The sequence below is a fragment of the Schistocerca serialis genome, chromosome 10, assembly GCF_023864345.2.
Source record: "Schistocerca serialis cubense isolate TAMUIC-IGC-003099 chromosome 10, iqSchSeri2.2, whole genome shotgun sequence".
Classification (NCBI taxonomy): domain Eukaryota; kingdom Metazoa; phylum Arthropoda; class Insecta; order Orthoptera; family Acrididae; genus Schistocerca; species Schistocerca serialis.
The window spans coordinates 248,771,897-248,790,086 of NC_064647.1; the positions used below are offsets into that span (position 1 = coordinate 248,771,897).

The window sequence follows — 18,190 nt, forward strand, 5'->3', positions numbered from 1 at the left end:
GAGGCCATTCTCTTCTCGATGTGTCCCATGCAGCCTTCTAGATGCACGCCGTCCAAGTTTGCTTGAAAGTAATCCTTGGAATCGCTGTTCATCGAGCTGTTACTGTAGTGTTGCTTCAAAAAGTGGGCGTGGCAGGAAGGTCGCGTCACATATTTAATTATTTTTCAGGCCCTTCAGATGGGATTTTATTATTGAAACTTTGGGAACTAGAGTTTTACTAATAAATAAAAAATAATTTGCAAAGGACACTTTCTCTATTTAACACGTTATATCACGGAAACTAATTACCGTACGAGGACCAAACTTGGTAGCATTAATGTCGAGGGCATGTGGAAGAGGAATAATGCAAAATCAGTTCTACTGAAACACTTTTAATGTGCTGCTACGGTACATCACACCATTACATACCGGTACCGTTACTGCTACGGAAGGGGCTCAATATGGTGCCCATCAGTCTCCAGTAGAGTCAGAACGAAGCAATCCGTAGGTATGCTGGCTGCCTCTATAGATGTGCTGCGCTTCAGATCAGCGCCGTGTGTGAATGTTCCCCTGGTAAACCCTGTCCTTCAGGTAGCCCCACAACGGAGTGAGATCAGGTGATCTTGCCGAGCAAGCAGTTGGAAACGATCGGCTGATAATTCGATCGTCTCCAAATTTGTTTCGAAGGACCAGGTGAAGTTCACGAGAGATGTGCGATGGGGCCCCACCGTGCATGAAAACTGATGAGTCCAATGCGTCTTTCTCCTGTATGGCGGATATAACATGCCGGCGAAGCGTATCGGAGTAACGCTCTCCAGTCACACTGCGCGTCTTTGGTCCTTGAGCCACAACGTGTTCAAAAGGGTATGGACCAATGATGAACGTAGCCGTGAAGCCACACCATACTGTGACACGTTCACCATACAGAGGAACTTTACGCACAGTGAGTGGAGGTGAAGATCTCCACACTCGGCTACTCTGTGCATTCGCCTCACGCGTCAGAGAAAAATGAACTTCGTCTGTCCATAGGATGGTGGACGGCCAGCCTTCGTCAACTTCACTCCATGAGAGAAAGTGGAGAGCGAAGTCAACACGTCGTTCTGGGTCCTTTGGTGTAAGATGCTGTACGATACGGACCATTTGAGAATGGTTCGAAGCACCTTCCGTACAGTGGACCACGGGATGTTCAACTGTCGTGGCACAACACGCGCACTGCCTGACGATCGGGAACAGCGCGCAGCGTTGTCTGCCATAGCAACAGCGACTTCATCAACCAGCTGTGGTGAAAATGGTTGTTGGCGCCTTCCCGGAGTGACGCCCAGTCCTCCAGTTGATTCGAACTTGTTCATCATGGTCCTCACAGAACGTGGAAAAGAGGACGCTTTCGTAATCCTTTCAGCTGGCAATATTCTTGAGGCACAACTGCAGCATTAGTCGTTTTCATAATAAAGCTTCACCAATAACGCCCTGCTCCTTTTGTCCTGGTTCATATTGACACGTCAACAAGTGCACTGCGACTGGTCAGGCGTGTGAGACTATGAATCACGATGACTTATCACTGCGGCCACGGTTGGAATTGTACGGTGGCGCTGTGACGCATGGAAATCGTGCATCCAATACTCTGGACATTAATGCTACCAAGTTTGGTACTCGTACGGTAATTAGTCTCCGTGTTAAAACGTGTTGTATAGGGAAAGTTTAATTATAACCACCGGGTATGAACGTCTCCCCCCCCCCCCTTCCCCTTAACGCATTGGAAGTTTTCGGTAATTTCGAAAAGAGAAATCATTTGCGAATATTTTAACCACTGGAAACTAAAAGAAGCTGATGAAGTAAATACAAGTAAAAAGATCGATATCGAAAGGGACAAATAGTTTCGACAGTTTTTTTTTATAGTGGCCAAAAATGACGTATGTTATGTTATGTCATAATCAAGGTTAATTACGTAGGATTTTCAGGTTCAAGTTGAGAAGCAAGTGGTTTACAAGAAATGGCTCAAATGGCTCTGAGCACTATGAACTTAACTTCTCAGGTCATCAGTCCCCTAGAACTTAGAACTAATTAAATCTAACTAACCTAAGGACATCACACACACCCATGCCCGAGGCAGGATTCGAACCTGCGACCGTAGCGGTTGTGCGGTTAAAGACTGAAGCACCTAGAACCGCTCGGCCACACCGTCCTGCGGTTTGGAAGAGATCGAGTGTGTTACACAGTACCGGATTTACATGAAGATCGGCGAGTCTTGCAGAACCGTACCGCACACGCCGCGTGCTGCAGTAGCAGGCTAGGAGGCAGTGGACGGTTAGCGCCTCCCCTCCTCCACCCACGCTAGGCATCTCGAGACGCCGGGTCGCCACTTGAGGGCGATTATCCAGCGGGCCGGGCTGCCGGGCTGCACCAGCGGCTAATGAAGGAGGCACGCCCACTATTAAGTGGATGCCAATTAAGGCGCGGCAGCGGTCCGCTAAACGGCAGACCAGAGCGCGGGCGAAGCAGGCACGGGGCAGTGTGCACAGCGGTGGGGCAGGAATACCAGCAGCGGCTGCCGTCCAACTGGCGCACAGTCGTGTACACTGCCCTTTTAGAAGTTTCCATTTCACTCGAGTGCTATTGGTGCTACTGTGCATAAGGAGCACGTGAAATGATTACATTCACAAATCAACACCACAAGGGGTTCTGAGGTATCCGCCACGCTGAAACACCCGTATCAGTACACGGCCTAGCCTCCACTGGCTGGCTCTGACATCCAGTCGATCGTACAGATGGCGAGTACTGTCCTGGAATACGTCACGCCACGCCTGCTCGACCTGTCCACATAGTTCTGTAAGAATTGTTGGTTCACGAGTCACTCCTCGTCCCATCGTATGCCACACGTTCTCGATAGGAAACAAGTCCGAATATCGTGCCTGCCAGGGAAGTTGCTGCACGTCTCACAGAGCACGCCGAGTTTCACGGGCAGTGAGTGGCCGAGCGTTATCCTGTTGGAACTACACATCACCTTCCTGTTGCAAGAACTGCCAAAGAACGGGTCTGACAACGTTCTGCACGTACCGAGCGCTGGTTAGCGTCCCCTCCAGAAACACCAGAGTTGAATAAGAATTGTAGCTTACCGCACCCCAGACCATAAGGCCTTAGGTGGGCCGATGTGTCTTCGACGAATACTCTTTACGAGACAGCGCTTATCAGATCCACGTAGTACGCGCCAATGACCATCACTTGCATGCAGGCAGAATCTGGTTTCATTGGTGGAGACCACGGCGCGGCATTCCATCTTCCAAGTGATCCTTGGGCAGCACCAGTCGAGCCGTGCACGTGAGTCGAAGATGGGCCAGAGGTGTGCGTGCCCGTAGTCCCACTGCTAATAACCGGATGTCAATAGCCGGCCGGAGTGGCCGTGCGGTTCTAGGCGCTTCAGTCTGGAACCGCGAAACCGCTACGGTCGCAGGTTCGAATCCTGCCTCGGGCATGGCTGTGTGTGATGTCCTTAGGTTAGTCAGGTTTAAATAGTTCTAAGTTATAGGGGACTGATGACCTCGGATATTAAGTCCCATACTGCTCAGAGCCATTTGAACCATTTTGAACCGGATCTCAAAACCTCGTGTTGACACGGCTGGACTGACAAACCCTCCTATGTGTGCTGTGGTACCTGTACGATCTGCCACTGGTCCCCTTACAATACGGCACTCGTGGAGGCCGTCTGTGCTGCTTTGACTTCCGCAACCTCGTCTGCGGGTGTCAGAATGTTCTCGCGCCTGACCACTGATAGCATCGTTGTGGAGCTGACGCGCCACGTGGAACTCGTGTGGCAATTCTGGGAAAAGTGCATCCCGCCACTCGGAGAGCCACAGTTCGACCGCTTTCAAAATCGCTCATTTGGCTGTAGGAAGGACGAGGGCGTCTCCGCAGTACGGTTGCCTGTTTGCTTCACACGTCTGCCTTCTGCCTGTGAGAATTCCCTGTTAAATGGTAGACACAGATGGCGCTCTGGTAGCCGTGCCACTACGCTAGCTGTTGGCGGACGACTTTGAAACCATTGTCAGTTCTCCTGGTGCCATATGCCGTCATCAGATCAAATCGACGTCCTCTTTGCAGCTGTGCTAACTGTTTTCCGGTAATGTGTATCAACAGCCATACTCGGGAATTGCGGGCTTTCAAATAAAACTACGCACCCTCCGACTCAGAGTTGCAGTATTAAAAGTTTTGTCTGGTTTCGTTGTCTAGGAGCTGGGATACGTAATTGGCGCATTACAAGCCAAATACTGCTGAATCTACAGTATACAATATGAACAGACACACGAATCGAATGGTCGAAGGTTCCTATCACTCGGCAATTGCGAATTAATCCAGAAATTTATAAATGAAAGATTGCAATTAAATAAAACCTGCAGGTAGTATCTTAACGACTTTAAATAATGAGTACGATAGTAGAAGTACTTTTTAGAACGCGGTATATTTCTGCACAACACTTATTGGTGTCGATGATCGAGCAATTACATAAAATAAAAGTTGAATAACAGGGAAACAATAGATTCCTACTGCACGTAGTTAGTTATGAACAACAACATAGCTCGAGAGATATTCACTTCTAAACGCACACTACGTCTTCACTGCAGAAGCCACGGAAATCACACAAGAACACACGTCGGCGCTCCGCAATATTTCTATCTCTCACGCGCAAACTGCCCCACTCCAAGTCGCCACCGTGCGCCTGCCACGCCGTCACGTCCAGCACTCCACGTGTCCGGTTCCGTACCCCTCGGAACTGCCCTCTCGTGTCCTCTCTCGAAACGATGCTCATCTCCCGCTTCCATCCAGTCTCCCCATTCACGAGTGCTGTGATTGGCTACAGCGCTCCCGCCAAATCGTCAAGCCAACTGACATTCACAAACGTAATGCAACACTTTCGAAATACTGGATTTACATTTAAATACGTGAAAATAAATAAATATTCCTACGGCTGGACCATAAACACGCTCTACCACACATTATTAAATACATAAACAATTAAATAAACGTATATCAAAAGAAAAGAGGCAAAAGTAGGCCATTAGCCTAATGTCTCTGTGCTTTCTAAAACACAGTAAATATTTAACCAATTTCTTCATGAATAGCATATATCGGATATAAACATAGATGAATACATACATTTATCGCCATATTGCTACGGTTTTTTCGTGTAACTGTGGAGTACTTGTGGCCTGACGCGATCGATAGTAATTGGCCACTTTGACCTCCAATAACTCATGTACTATTCAAGTTACATGCCTGTAATTTATACCAGTTTAGGTTTACACTAAGAGCTTTCTACAGACATGGCGATCGACAAAATCGGATTAAGTGTTTATATTTTGGAAATTCGTTGCTGGGTGTTACTTGTATAATTTACCGTCAGATACAAAACATTAATAAAGATATTGAACATGTGATTACACCATCAGAATCGTCGTGCACATAATAGTAATGTACTTGTTTCTTTTTGATTCATCTGGCTACTATTAATTTCTATACGAACAGTGAAATGTCTGCCATTAAGGCTTCACAGAGTCCGCCATCTTTGGCACTCCCGGCGTGTCTCCTTCATCGACACAAAGCTCCGTCCTCGCGGCTGGACCGTGCGCTGGGGCTACCTACCCCCCCTCTCGTCCGGCTAACGTTCGCCGCCACGTGTTCGCCGCCGGGCCCCAGGCTGGCCGAGCAGCCCGTGCGGCCGCGCCAACTTGGAATATTTTCAGGGCGCCACAACTCGCCCGTCAACTCACAGAATACAGGGTGCCAAGCGCTCTTCCGCTACCAGCATCTGTTTCTCCTCGCCTGCTCCATTCGCCACTCACTCGTGGGAAGAATGACGGTCGGTAAATTTCCGTATCAGCTCTAATTTCTGTTGATTTCATTCCTGACATTGCCAGAAGGGAGACGATCTATGGTATAATGAACTTCGGAAAAACTCCAAACAACCAAGATCGCTACGAAGTATTTACTTGGATGACCGGTTTCCGTAAGACTATGTTACCATCCTCGGATCTGTACGGACGGAACTAGATTCAGATGATAATAATTTTACAAAAGTGTAACGAAATACGGTTGGTATGTCCATACATATGATAAAATTACATACCTTCAAGTTTTCAGTTCATACAATCCTCGCCATCTGTCGGTTGTATCGTGTCATATCACTAATATATCTGTAAGGATCGTGGAACACGATGGACATCCAAATTATATAATCAAAATAATTCTGTATACAAAACGTAAGATTTATGCGCCGACTGCCAGCGTTCCTGCTCTTACCACAGCTGAATACAGTTGGTTCTTACGTGAGGCAAGGCACATTTACGCAATACTGAGAATTGTTATCCCATTAATTAAAAAAGCTGTACAATAACAAACATTTGTTAAAATAATAATTAAAAAGGCTTTCAACGTAGTCGTCATTCTTTTCCGACCCCCAGTCCAATCAGGGGCTTGAGTGGTATTGACCAAACTATTTTATAAAATTCTTCTAATATTAAATGGAAGTCTTAAAACAGTCTGTATAACATATAACTGGAACACCCAAACGTTCTGTGATACCCTACAGCAAGCAGTCAAGTTTTATTTTTTTTTTTTTTCTGTTCCACGATTGTTGCAGATACACTTGCAACATGACGCGATGCAAAGCGTAGATGGCGGAGATGATAAAAATTTTAAAGTTGAAAGTATGTAACTTTGGACTCGCCAACTGTATTTCGTTACAACTTTTGTAAAATTACTGCCCTGTCAATATGGTTCTGTCCTTACAGATACGAAGATCGTACCGTAGTCGTACCGCAACGTTCAACTAAATGCTTTACTAGGGATTCTGGCTCTTTGGAGTTTTTTCGAAGTTCATTCTGCGATTTTTCTGCCGTCATTTCAGTGTCTCGTTGTCGCTCAGAAGTTAATGCACTGGATGACAATAGGGGTAAAGTAGCCACAAGACATGGTAGGGTACCAGTGTGACTTAGTAGATGTACACACCATCCGTGAGTGTAGATATCAGAGTCGGAAATCTCTGTGACAGGTAAAGCGGCCATCAGAGAGCTTCAGCGTTGTTCTTGTTCAGTGGCGTCGCCAGGCCAGACACTGTACGTGTGGGGTGTGAACAGCGTCACATGTGGTGGGATCACACTGAAGGACACGGATATGCTGCGTACTCGTAAGAGACAGCGTTATCAGCATCTGGCAGGATTTGAAGAGAGTTCCTATTGTGCGATGCCATTTCGCATACTGCACCAATCGTGCAATTTCCACATTTGTGACGCATTCGGATGTGACAGTGGTCCGATGTTGGACTGCAGGGAATTAATACAAAAATACGTAGGTTTACATGAATTGTTACAGTTTTTTGGGGCTTAAGTTTATTTTACACAGAAAAAGAAATGTTTCACGGTGGAGTCGCAACACCAGCTCCGTTCACAGCCACCGCCTACCATAATGATGTAAATGATCTGAAGACGGTCACATTCTAACCGAAACCAGTAACGAGTGTATAAGTAAATAAATGTCTTATTGCGGTCGAGGCTGTTTTTCTTCCATTTTTCAAGTAGGGAGTTACCATCCCATGCGTAGGCTGCCGTTAACATCACAACACAAACAGCTGCGTCTGGACTGGTCCCATGCCGGAAAGCATGGACTACTAATGAATGGCCTCGCAATGTGTTCAGCAATAAGCAGCACCTTTCACCCTTTCCCCATGGACTTATGGCGTGTGAGACGTAGAGTGACTGTGTGGGCCAAAGCGAGTGAGTTAGTAGTCGGAGAGTGAGTGTTATTTTGTAGGTTTACTCCTTTCTGTGTGATAACATTTATAGCCGTTTGCTCCACATTCTTTCCTTTTAAAAGATGCAAGGGCACTAATGAGGTTGCCGTTGAGCGCCCGTAAACTGCAAACACCCTCCCCCCCCCCCCCCCCCCACACACACAACAGAGTAATATCTTACTCTGTTACTCGCTACTGTGCCTCTCGCATCCATCTAGAAAAGATAACCTGAAGATGCCTAAATAAGGCGAAACGCGTCGTTGAAAAATAAAAAAAATAAAATTGCAACCAAGACTTGTTTTTAACCAATACTGTTAAGCACTGGTTTGCTGTATGCCACATATGGATTGGAAGAATTTCCATAGCACCATTTTTAGTGGACTGTATTTGCTAACTGACTAAGTGATAGCTGTCAGTTTGCCTCCAAACTTGTCCACTTTCGTAGCTAATAATGAAATGAGGATGTTCCCGTTTCTTCCGCTGTTTTGCCCTATCTGTAAACTTCGAAGGAAGAGATTCCTTGTAGAGCCTCGTGGTAAACCGGAAGGTCGCACGATCGAATCCCCATCAGCCCAAAAAATTTTTCCAGTCTGCCTTAACCTAGTGTTCACCTCTCAATGATGTGAAGATTCGCGAAGAACGACCTGTGATTGGTATTCCATGCTTTGCAGGTTCCCTATGCCGGTTGGATTGCTGCGTATGTTGGGCACACGCAAGTCGCCAAAGTGACGTGCAATTGAAACACTTGCAGAGGGTAATTGAGTCAAAACAGAATCATTATTATTATGACGAGATTGCAGATTAGCTCAGTCATTGCAAAGCAGCCGTCTAACTCATATTTAGCCTTGAGATCAGCTTGCAACGTGTTTCAGCTGGCCCGCTATGCCCAGACTCAATACTTTGTTACATCTCCTGTTTTACGGTGTGCTTACTTTGTAGTTGTAATCTCTCTCTCTCTCTCTCTCTCTCTTTCTCCCTCCATCCTTTCCCCCTCTTTTTTTTTATTTCTGACTGATGCGCCTCCCCCATTTCTGTCTCCTACTCATCTCCATGACTCTTTCTTCCCTCCTCTTCCTAGCCTCCTCGTTCTCTATTTCCTTCTCAGCACCGTCCATTTCTTTTTCTTTCTCACTCACCTCCACTTTCTCACTCCCCATCCCATTTCTCTTACACACCTCCATTCCTCTTATTCACCTCCATTTATCTCTGTCTTTTTGTATTTCACCTCCTCTTTTTCTCTCTTTCTTCCTCACTCTTCCACCTCACTCACCTCCACTTCTCTCTCTTTTTTGTCTCTCATACTTTCACCCCTGCTGCCCCTCACTCTTCCTTTTCACTTCCGCCGCCTCCCCTTCCCTGTCTAACTCCCTCTTTGCTCCTGCCACTGTCTGGCCTTACTGCTGACTTGTTGCGCCTTTGCCCGCAGCCTGTGCGTGGCGGACCTGGTGTTCTGCGCGCTGGTGCTGCCGTTCAGCGCGTCGCGCTTCGTGTCGGGCACCTGGGTGCACGGCGACCAGCTCTGCCAGCTGTTCCCGCTGATGCGCTACGGCAACGTGGGCGTCTCGCTGCTCTCCATCGCCATGATCACCATCAACAGGTCAGTGGGTCAACTACGTTCCCTCACCACTGCGACGACTGTCGCTGGCGTGGAAAAGATGTCCTGCTTTTATTAATTTTTTGAGTCCTGTATTGCACTATTCACAAGGCTTTTCGTAACATGTCTGGATGGTATTGATCTCAGGTACATAATGATGGCACGTACGTAATAACAAGCACATATCATCTGACGTTCATAATGCCCAAAGGTACATAGAGGTAGGTGTACATAGTAATGGCAGAGACACAATGCATACAGCTATATAGTTGTAACAGGCACATAGTTATGGAAGATACATACTGTTGGAAAGCAGATGACAATCTGACGTGAATAATGGATGAAGACACATAGGATGGTAGGTACATAAGAGTGCTAACTGCATAATGATCTGATGTACATAATGGACAAAGATACATAGTGAAACCAGGTATGTAGTGATGGCCCCTACATAATGACGACAGGCAAGTAAAGACGGCAGGAGACACTGATCACAGGTGTGTAATACTTAATATTGGCAGGTATACAGGGTGATCCATTGATCGTGAACGGGTCAAATATCTCGTCAAGTGAAAAAACTACAAAGAACGAAACTTGTCTAGCTTGAAGGGGAAAACCAGTTGGCGCTATGGTTGGCCCCCTAGATGGCGTTGCCATAGGTCAAACGGATATCAACTGCGTTTTTTTAAAATAGGAATCCCCATTTTTTATTACATATTGGTGTAGTACGTAAAGAAATATGAATGTTTTAGTTGGACCACCATTTTCACTTTCTGATACATGGCGGTGTAATAGGCACAAACATATGGCTGACAATTCTAGATCAACAGTTGGTAACAAGAAGGTTTTTTAAATTAAAATACAGAACGTAGGTACGTTTGAACATTTTATTTCGCTTGTTCCAATGTGATACATGTACCTTTGTGCTCCACTTGTCGCAGCCATCGTGGATTTCCCGTTGCCCAATAGTGTATATTATGCCGGTATACCTTACCGCTGTTGGTGAATGACGCTTCGTCGCTAAATAGAACGCGTGCAAAAAATCTGTCATCGTCCCGTAATTTCTCTTGTGCCCAGTGGCAGAACTGTACACGACGTTCAAAGTTGTCGCCATACAATTCCTGGTGCATAGAAATATGGAACGGGTGCAATCGATGTTGATTCTCAACACCGACGTTTTTGAGATTCCCAATTCTCGCGCAATTTGTCTGCTACTGACGTGCAGATTAGCCGCTACAGCAGCTAAAACACCTACTGGGGCATCATCATTTGTTGCAAGTCGTAGCTGGCGTTTCGCATGTGGCTGAACACTTCCTGTTTCCTTAAATAACGTGACTATCCGGCGAACGGTCAGGACACTTCGATGGTGTCGTCCAGGATACCGAGCAGCATACATATCACACTCCCGTTGGACATTTTGATCACAATAGCCATACGTCAACACGATATCGACCTTTTCCGCAATTGGTAAATGGTCCATTTTAACACGGGTAATGTATCACGAAGCAAATAGCTTCCGCACTGGCGGAATGTTACGTGATACCACGTACTTATACGTTTGTGGCTATTACAGCGCCATCTATCATATCACAAAGCGAAAAAAGTGGTCCGCCTAAAACATTCACATTTCTTTACGTACTACACGAATATATAATACAATTGGGGGTTTCTATTTAAAAAAACGCAGTTGATATCCGTTTGACCTATGGCAGCGCCATCTAGCGGGCCAACCATAGCGCCATCTGGTTTCCCCCTTCAAGCTAGACGAGTTTCGTTCTTTGTAGTTTTTTCGTTTGATGCTTATTTCGTGAGATATTTGGCACGGTCACTATCAATGGCATGTATGTAATCTTGTCACATACATAACAACGGCAGGTAGCTAATGATGGCAGGCAGGCAGGCAGAATCACAGTGCTGAGCGGTGGGAAGTGTGGACAGGTGGGTGACGGCTCCGCGGCGTGTTGCAGGTACATAATGATCGCGCACCACGGCTGGTACGGCCGCATCTACCGCCGCCACTGGATCGCCGCCATGATCGCCTTCTGCTGGCTCTTCAGCTACGGCATGCAGCTGCCCACGCTGCTCGGCGTCTGGGGTGAGTACCGTCCACCTGCCTACCCACCTAACCATCATCCGTGTGTTCTTCTTGTCATAGACTTTCACGGGACACCTCTGCTTCTTCCATTTCGCCCATTGCTCTGATTATGTTCAAACACTCAGTGTACACTGAAATTACAAACACCATGCAGATGTCTGTTCTATCGCGTACACAAGGTATGGAAGGGCAGTGCATTGGCGGAGCTGTCCATTGTGCTCAGGTGATTCGTGTGAAAACATTTCCAACGTGACTATGGCCGCACGATGGCAGTTAACAGACTTCGATCGCTGAATGGAAGCTGAAGCTCGACGAATGCGACATTCCACTTCCTAAATCGTTGGGGAACTCAGTATTCCGAGATTGGCAGTGTCGACAGCGTGAGTAGAATACCAAATTTCAGGCATCGCCTCCCACCAAGGACAACGCAGTGGCCGAAGGCCCTCACTTAACGAACGAGAGCATCGGCGTTTGCGTAGAGTTGTCAGTGCTAACAAACAGGCAACACCGCGTCAAATAACCGCATAAATCGATGTATCCTTTGGCACAGTGCGGAGAAACTTAGCGTTTAGTGGGCTATGACAGCAGACAACCGACGCATCGCCTGCAGCGCCTCTTCTGGGCTCGTGAGCATATCACTTGGGCCCCAGAGGACTGGAAAACCGTGGCCTGATCAGACGAATCGTGATTTCGGATGGTAAGAGCTTATAGTAGGGTTCGAGTGTGACGTAGACCCCAAGAAGCTACGGACCCAAGTTGTCAACGTGACACTGTGCGAGCTGGTGGTGGCTCCATAACGCTGTGGCCTGTGTTTACATGGAATGCCGTGGGTCCTCTGGTCCAACTGAACCGATCATTGACTAGAAACGGTTACGTTCGACTACTTAGAGACCATTTGCAGCTATTCATGGACTTCATGCTGCCGAACAACGATGGAAACTGTATGAATGACAATGCGCCATATCGCCGGCCCACAATTGTTCGAGACTGCCTTGAAGAACATTCTGGACAATTCGAGCGAATGATTTGGCCACCCAGGTCGCCAGACATGAATGACATCCAACACTTGTCAGACGTAATTGAGACGTCGTTCCGTGCACAACATCCTATACTGCCGACACTTTCACAGCTGTGGACGGCTGTAGAGGCAGCACAGTTCAGTATTTCTGCAGGGGACTTCCAGTCCGCCGGCTGAGCGGTTCTAGGCGCTTCAGACTGGAACCGCGCGACCGCTACGGTCGCAGGTTCGAATTCTGCCTCGGGCATGGATGTGTGTGATGTCCTTAGGTTAGTTAGGTTTAAGTAGTTCTAAGTTCAAGGGGACTGATGACCACAGTAGTTAAGTCCCATAGTGCTCAGAGCCATTTGAACCGTTTGAACTTCCAGTCCACGTCACGTCGAGCTGCCGCGCTACAGCGGACTAGAGGAGGTCCGGCACGATATGAAGAGGTATCCCGTGACTTTTATCGCTTCGCTGCATATCACTTCACCACCTGAGGCGTGGCTATAAAATAATGCCACTGACGCTGGCATAGAATAAGAACGCATATGGCAAAGAATCGTGAAGCCTTCTCAGCCGGTTGTGGCACCTATGATGTCTGTAGACAGATCATTCCGGCCGTGGCCTCATTTTGTGTAAAACCTGTTATTTTGTTTTGTCGGAAAAATGACAAGTGTATTAATACACCAACGAACTGTCGTGAAGTTTTAGATGAAACTTGGAAAAACTGCTACTGAAACCTACCTTTTACTAGAAGAAGCGTACGGCGAAGACAGTCTATGACGTATGCGAACAAGCGATTCTAACACGGCCAAGAAGACGTTGAAGATGGCTCATGCCTGGGACGCCCTTCAACGTCAAAAACTGAAAGTACCGAAGGTAATGTGATTCGATCTGACCGTCGACTGAGTATGTAATCAATTACTGCAACTGTAGGTACTGACAAAAATGCGTAGACATGTCTTACATAATTAATTTGACATGAGAAAAGTTTGTGCACAACTGATGTCGAAAATTTTTAGGATCCAACAAACAAAAGCTCGTGAAAATTGTTGGTACTCTTTCAGTACCACTCAAAATGATCATAATTTTTTCTAAAGGATGAATTTCTTCTAAATAACACGTGACAAATCTTCGTTTTCCACATATGATCCAAAATCTATATCCCTATCCATGCATTGAAGGGCCCAACTTTACCGAGAGCGAAGTAACTTCGAATGAGCAAATCAAGACACAAAGCGATAATGATTGCTTTTTCATTATTCTTGGAACTGTGTATCTTCACTGGATTCTTGAAGGTCAAACCATTAATCAAAGTTATTACCTTGAGGTTCTTGCTCATATCCGTGTGAAAATTAGAAAACAAGATCTGAATTGTGGAAGAACGGGTCGTGGGTGTGCATCAAGACGACGCACAGGCTCATACTGCGTTTTGTGTAAAGAGGTTTGTGAATGAGTACTGCATCTCAGCGTCAGACCACCCACTTTATTCGCCTGACCTATCGCCATGTGACTTATCTGTTCCCAAGATCAAACCTGCATTAAAAGTAAAAATATTTCTCTCCGTTGAAGCAGTGAAGAAAAAGCAATGCGTATCTTTAAGGAGTTCACAGAATGGAAAATTCGCATGGAGCGTGGAGGGGTAGAGGAGGGGAGTATATTGAGGGTGCCAATGACTAAATATGTATGATTTCGAAATAAAATGTTTTGCTGCAATGGTCCCGCTATTTGACGTAGTACGTCAAATGTATGCTTGTCAGTACCTCATCAATTTACATCTGGCTATACTTAACGAAGAAATGTCTGCTGTCGAAACTACAATCGGAGCACGTAAGGACGATGAACCTCTCCCACTCGATATGTTAAAAAAAATAAATAACCCGTTATCAATCGGTAGGTTTAAAAAAGAATTAAACAGGCCTTTTATTCGTGGTACAGTACTGCCTTAGTTTTGCACACCTGTTTCTCTAGCAGCCGCCGGGATGTCTGTCCACATGGCGCGCACAGTGGTAGGGTTGGCTGCCTATGTCCCAGGCGAACACTTATCGCTGCTGGTTTTTGCGTTGACAATGAAGCAACCACAGACGCACGATTTCTTTGCTGTGTTTTGCTCGCTGCTTCGAAGCAAGCCTCCTGAACGCGCAGTCAGTCCCGTATCACGAAGTTTGGACCAGTGTGAGAGTGTGAAGCAGTGTTTCATCGATGAAGCAATGCCCTGTCACGTCGTTGCTATCTTTTAAACGTTTAGTTGTACTGCAGTTGCCGGCCGCTGGTGGCCGAGCGGTTCTGGCGCTACAGTCTGGAACCGCGCGACCGCTACGGTCGCAGGTTCGAATCCTGCCTCGGGCATGGCTGTGTGTGTTGTCCTTAGGTTAGTTAGGTTTAAGTAGTTCTAAGTTCTAGGGGACTTATGACCTCAGCAGTTGAGTCCCATAGTGCTCAGAGCCATTTGAACCATTTTTGTACTGCAGTTTTAAATGCTTTTGTTGAACAATTCATTTCAAGTCGGCCACATCTAGGAGTAATTCACTTTAGATGTACACATGTTACCCTATTTACCCCAAGCAACCTGTTCACGGCAGCCACCCTGAGTATGTTACATATTGTTGGAGAGAGAACGGATCCTTGAGGGATGCCAGCTGGCATCACCTTAGCTTTGCATCCTTCCAGTCAGTTTTAACCACCAGGCTTATACCATGGGGATGACATGCTGTCGGTCTAACTAACATTCGGGAATATTCTCGTTGAATTTTTACTTCAAATGGTTCAAATGGCTCTGAGCACTATGGGACTTAACTTCTGAGGTCATCAGTCCCCTAGAACTTAGAACTACTAAAACCTAACTAAAGAGGATTAGAACCTGCGACCGTAGCGGTCACGCGGTTCCAGACTGTAGCGCCTAGAACCACTCGGTCACTCCGGCCGGCGAATTTTTACTTCCCCTGTAAGATTATGCCCCGTGTCATACGACTTTCGGACGTGAGTAACTATTACTGAAAATACCTGGGCTTAGTTCTAAGACCTGCGCTGCTGCATAGCATCTTCAAGAGTTTCATCTCCATCACTTTACCGCTGCTTTACTGGCAAAACATAAGTTTGCAGAAGAGAGTCTGCTAACGACGTAGCCAGCACGAATAAAACTTAATTGTGAGAACAGTCCCGTCACGATATGGTTATGCTGAGAGGGTCCAAGGTACAGCAACGGAATATTGTAAAGGTGTCAGAAAAGGATAGCTCGATTTGCTTTGTCCGCAAATGAAATCAGGGGAGGGAAGCCACAGACAGAATGTGCTGCCAAATAAAACAAATGCTATTCCAGCGGTGTGCGCACAGTGCTTGCGTAATTGCGAGGGAAACAAAGTAACTCAGATTGATTACGCCGCGCCGGCGACTGCCAATGAAGCAGGCGCTCGTGTCCACCTTACTGATGATGCGCGCAGGGTCAATGACCTCGCCGCGGCTGCAGCCTCTACTGCGTCTGAGGCGAAATACGCTGCTGACTGCAGAGGAGGTCCAGGGGAACTCAGTGGACTGCGATGCCGGGATGATCACCCTCCAGCATATGTCATTGTTTTCGGCTATATCGTTTTTTGTCTTCAGTTTAACCTGACTTAAAACCGCTCAAACTAACTGGTTTCTGAAGTAACCGATATTCGTTTTTTATTGCTATTATTTCTAGCAATAAACGCAGACAATGAATTGGAAAATTCTAGAGCAGATGAAGGAGTAGTAAATCTCGATTGACATGGGGGTAGAGTTTGTGGTATAAAGCGGTCTCGGTGGCTGCAGTAAAGATGGCGAAGGGGAGGGAGGGGGGGAAGGTCACAAGTTGACGACTTTTCTGCATCGTCACTTTTGGATGGTTTCAGTTTTTCACCCTGAAGCAGGCACAAACTGAGGGGTTCGGTTACAATCACAGGTTTATGGCAAGTCAATAAAATTCTGGGTATATTAGTCAGATTTAATTTCTCTTCCAAATAAGACTGTGCACTCTTCCTCCTTAAGTGACGCCAGAAGTGCATTGTCCCTCCTCCTGCGTTTCATGTTTCATTCCTGCCGGAGTTCGTAAAACACTTGCAGACTAGGGATGCTGCCTTCTGCAACGCAGCCGATGTCCGAGGACCACGGCAGGAAAAACCGATGTAGACCAGGTGGGGGCACTGGAAATACTGGCATACCGTCTACTAGGCTACGTCACACTGCAACGAGGACATCATTGTCTCTCCAGTGCTGTATGTATCCTTACGTCATGTCTTTGTTGCTAGTTTCTACCTCTTCACGTTGGTATTAAGTATCACTAATCACGTTTCCCATCTTATATAATACCTAATATTTCAAAAGAATGGAAATTTTACGAATAAACAAAACTTTTAGAACTGCTGTTGTGGGAAACTGCTATGCGGTTTTTCTTAACACTGTTATTAGCAAAGTATTGGAGTAGATAGGTAAAAAGAATACACTGAAGGCTTCCGTGAGATCTAATGACGAGATAGAAGAAGAAACAGGAATCGAAAGGAAAGATATACGGGACGTAATATCAGTATTACAATCAGAATTTAGAAGAACTTCGGACACCTTAAGATCAAATAAAACAGTAGGAATAGAAAACATTCCATCGGAATGTCTAAAATCATTGGAGAAAGTGGCAACAAAACGATTATTCAAGTTAATGTGTAGAATGTATGGGACTAGCTATATACCACCAGGTTTTCGGAAAAACATCATCCACGTAATTCCGAAGATTGCAAGGGCAGGTAAGTGAGAGAATTATCGCACAGTCAGCTTAACAGCTCATGCATCCAAGTTGCGGACGAGAAAAATATACAGACGAATGGAAAAGACAACTGAGGATCTGTTTCATAACAATAAGTTTGGGTTTAGGAAAGGTAAAGGTACCAGACAGGCAGTTCTGACGTTGCGGTTGGTAATGGAGGCAACTCTGAAGAAAAATCAACACACCTTCATGGCCTTGTCTGCCTGGTATGGGCGCTCGACAGTGTAAAATGGTGCAAGGTGTTCCAGATTCTGAGGAAAATACGGATAAGCTATAGGGTAAGACGGGTAATGTGCAATATGTACAAGAACACTAATTCTAAGGCCAAGAACGAAGTGCTCGGATTCAAAAGAGTGCGACAGAGGGATAATGAAGTCTTTCGCCCACTACTGTTCACTCTATAAGTCAGACAAGGAGTGATGGAAGTAAAAGAAATATTCGAGAGCGGGATTAAAATTCGGAGTGAAAGGACGTCAGTGGCAAGATTCGCTAACGAGATTTCGATCCTCAGTGAAAGTGAATAAGAATTACGGTATATGTTGAATGGAATGAACAGTATAATGAGTGCAGAATATGTACTGGTAGTAAAACGAAGAAAGGCGAAAGTAATGGGAAGTAGCAGAAATGAGAACAGCGAGACACTCGACATCAGGTTGGTGATTACGAAGTAGATGAAGTTAAGGAATTCTGTCACGTAGGGAGCAAAATATCGCATGATTGATGGAGCTAGTAGAACATGAAAAGCAGACAAGCACTGGCAAAAACGGCTTTCTTGGCCAAGAGAAACAAAAACAGACCTTGATTTGAGGAAGAAATTTCTAAGTATGTACGTTTGGAGCATAGCACTGGATGCTAGTGAAACGTCACTGTAAGAAAACAGGAAAAAAAGAGAGAATCGAAGCGTTTGAGACGTGGTGCTACAGAAGAATGTTATAAATTAGATAGACTGATAAGGTAAGGAATGCCGA

The 18,190-nt window shown here is 46.0% G+C and overlaps 1 protein-coding gene across 1 annotated transcript in view; it reads left to right on the forward strand.

Annotated features, from left to right (window-relative positions):
• The window catches only part of LOC126425031 (G-protein coupled receptor moody-like), a 184,609-nt gene that overhangs the window by 105,116 nt on the left and 61,303 nt on the right, over positions 1-18,190 (forward strand). Inside the window, exons 3-4 of the mRNA XM_050087939.1 lie at positions 9,186-9,356; positions 11,321-11,448. Coding sequence (XP_049943896.1) covers positions 9,186-9,356; positions 11,321-11,448 — 299 coding nt within the window. The remainder of the gene's footprint in view (positions 1-9,185; positions 9,357-11,320; positions 11,449-18,190) is intronic.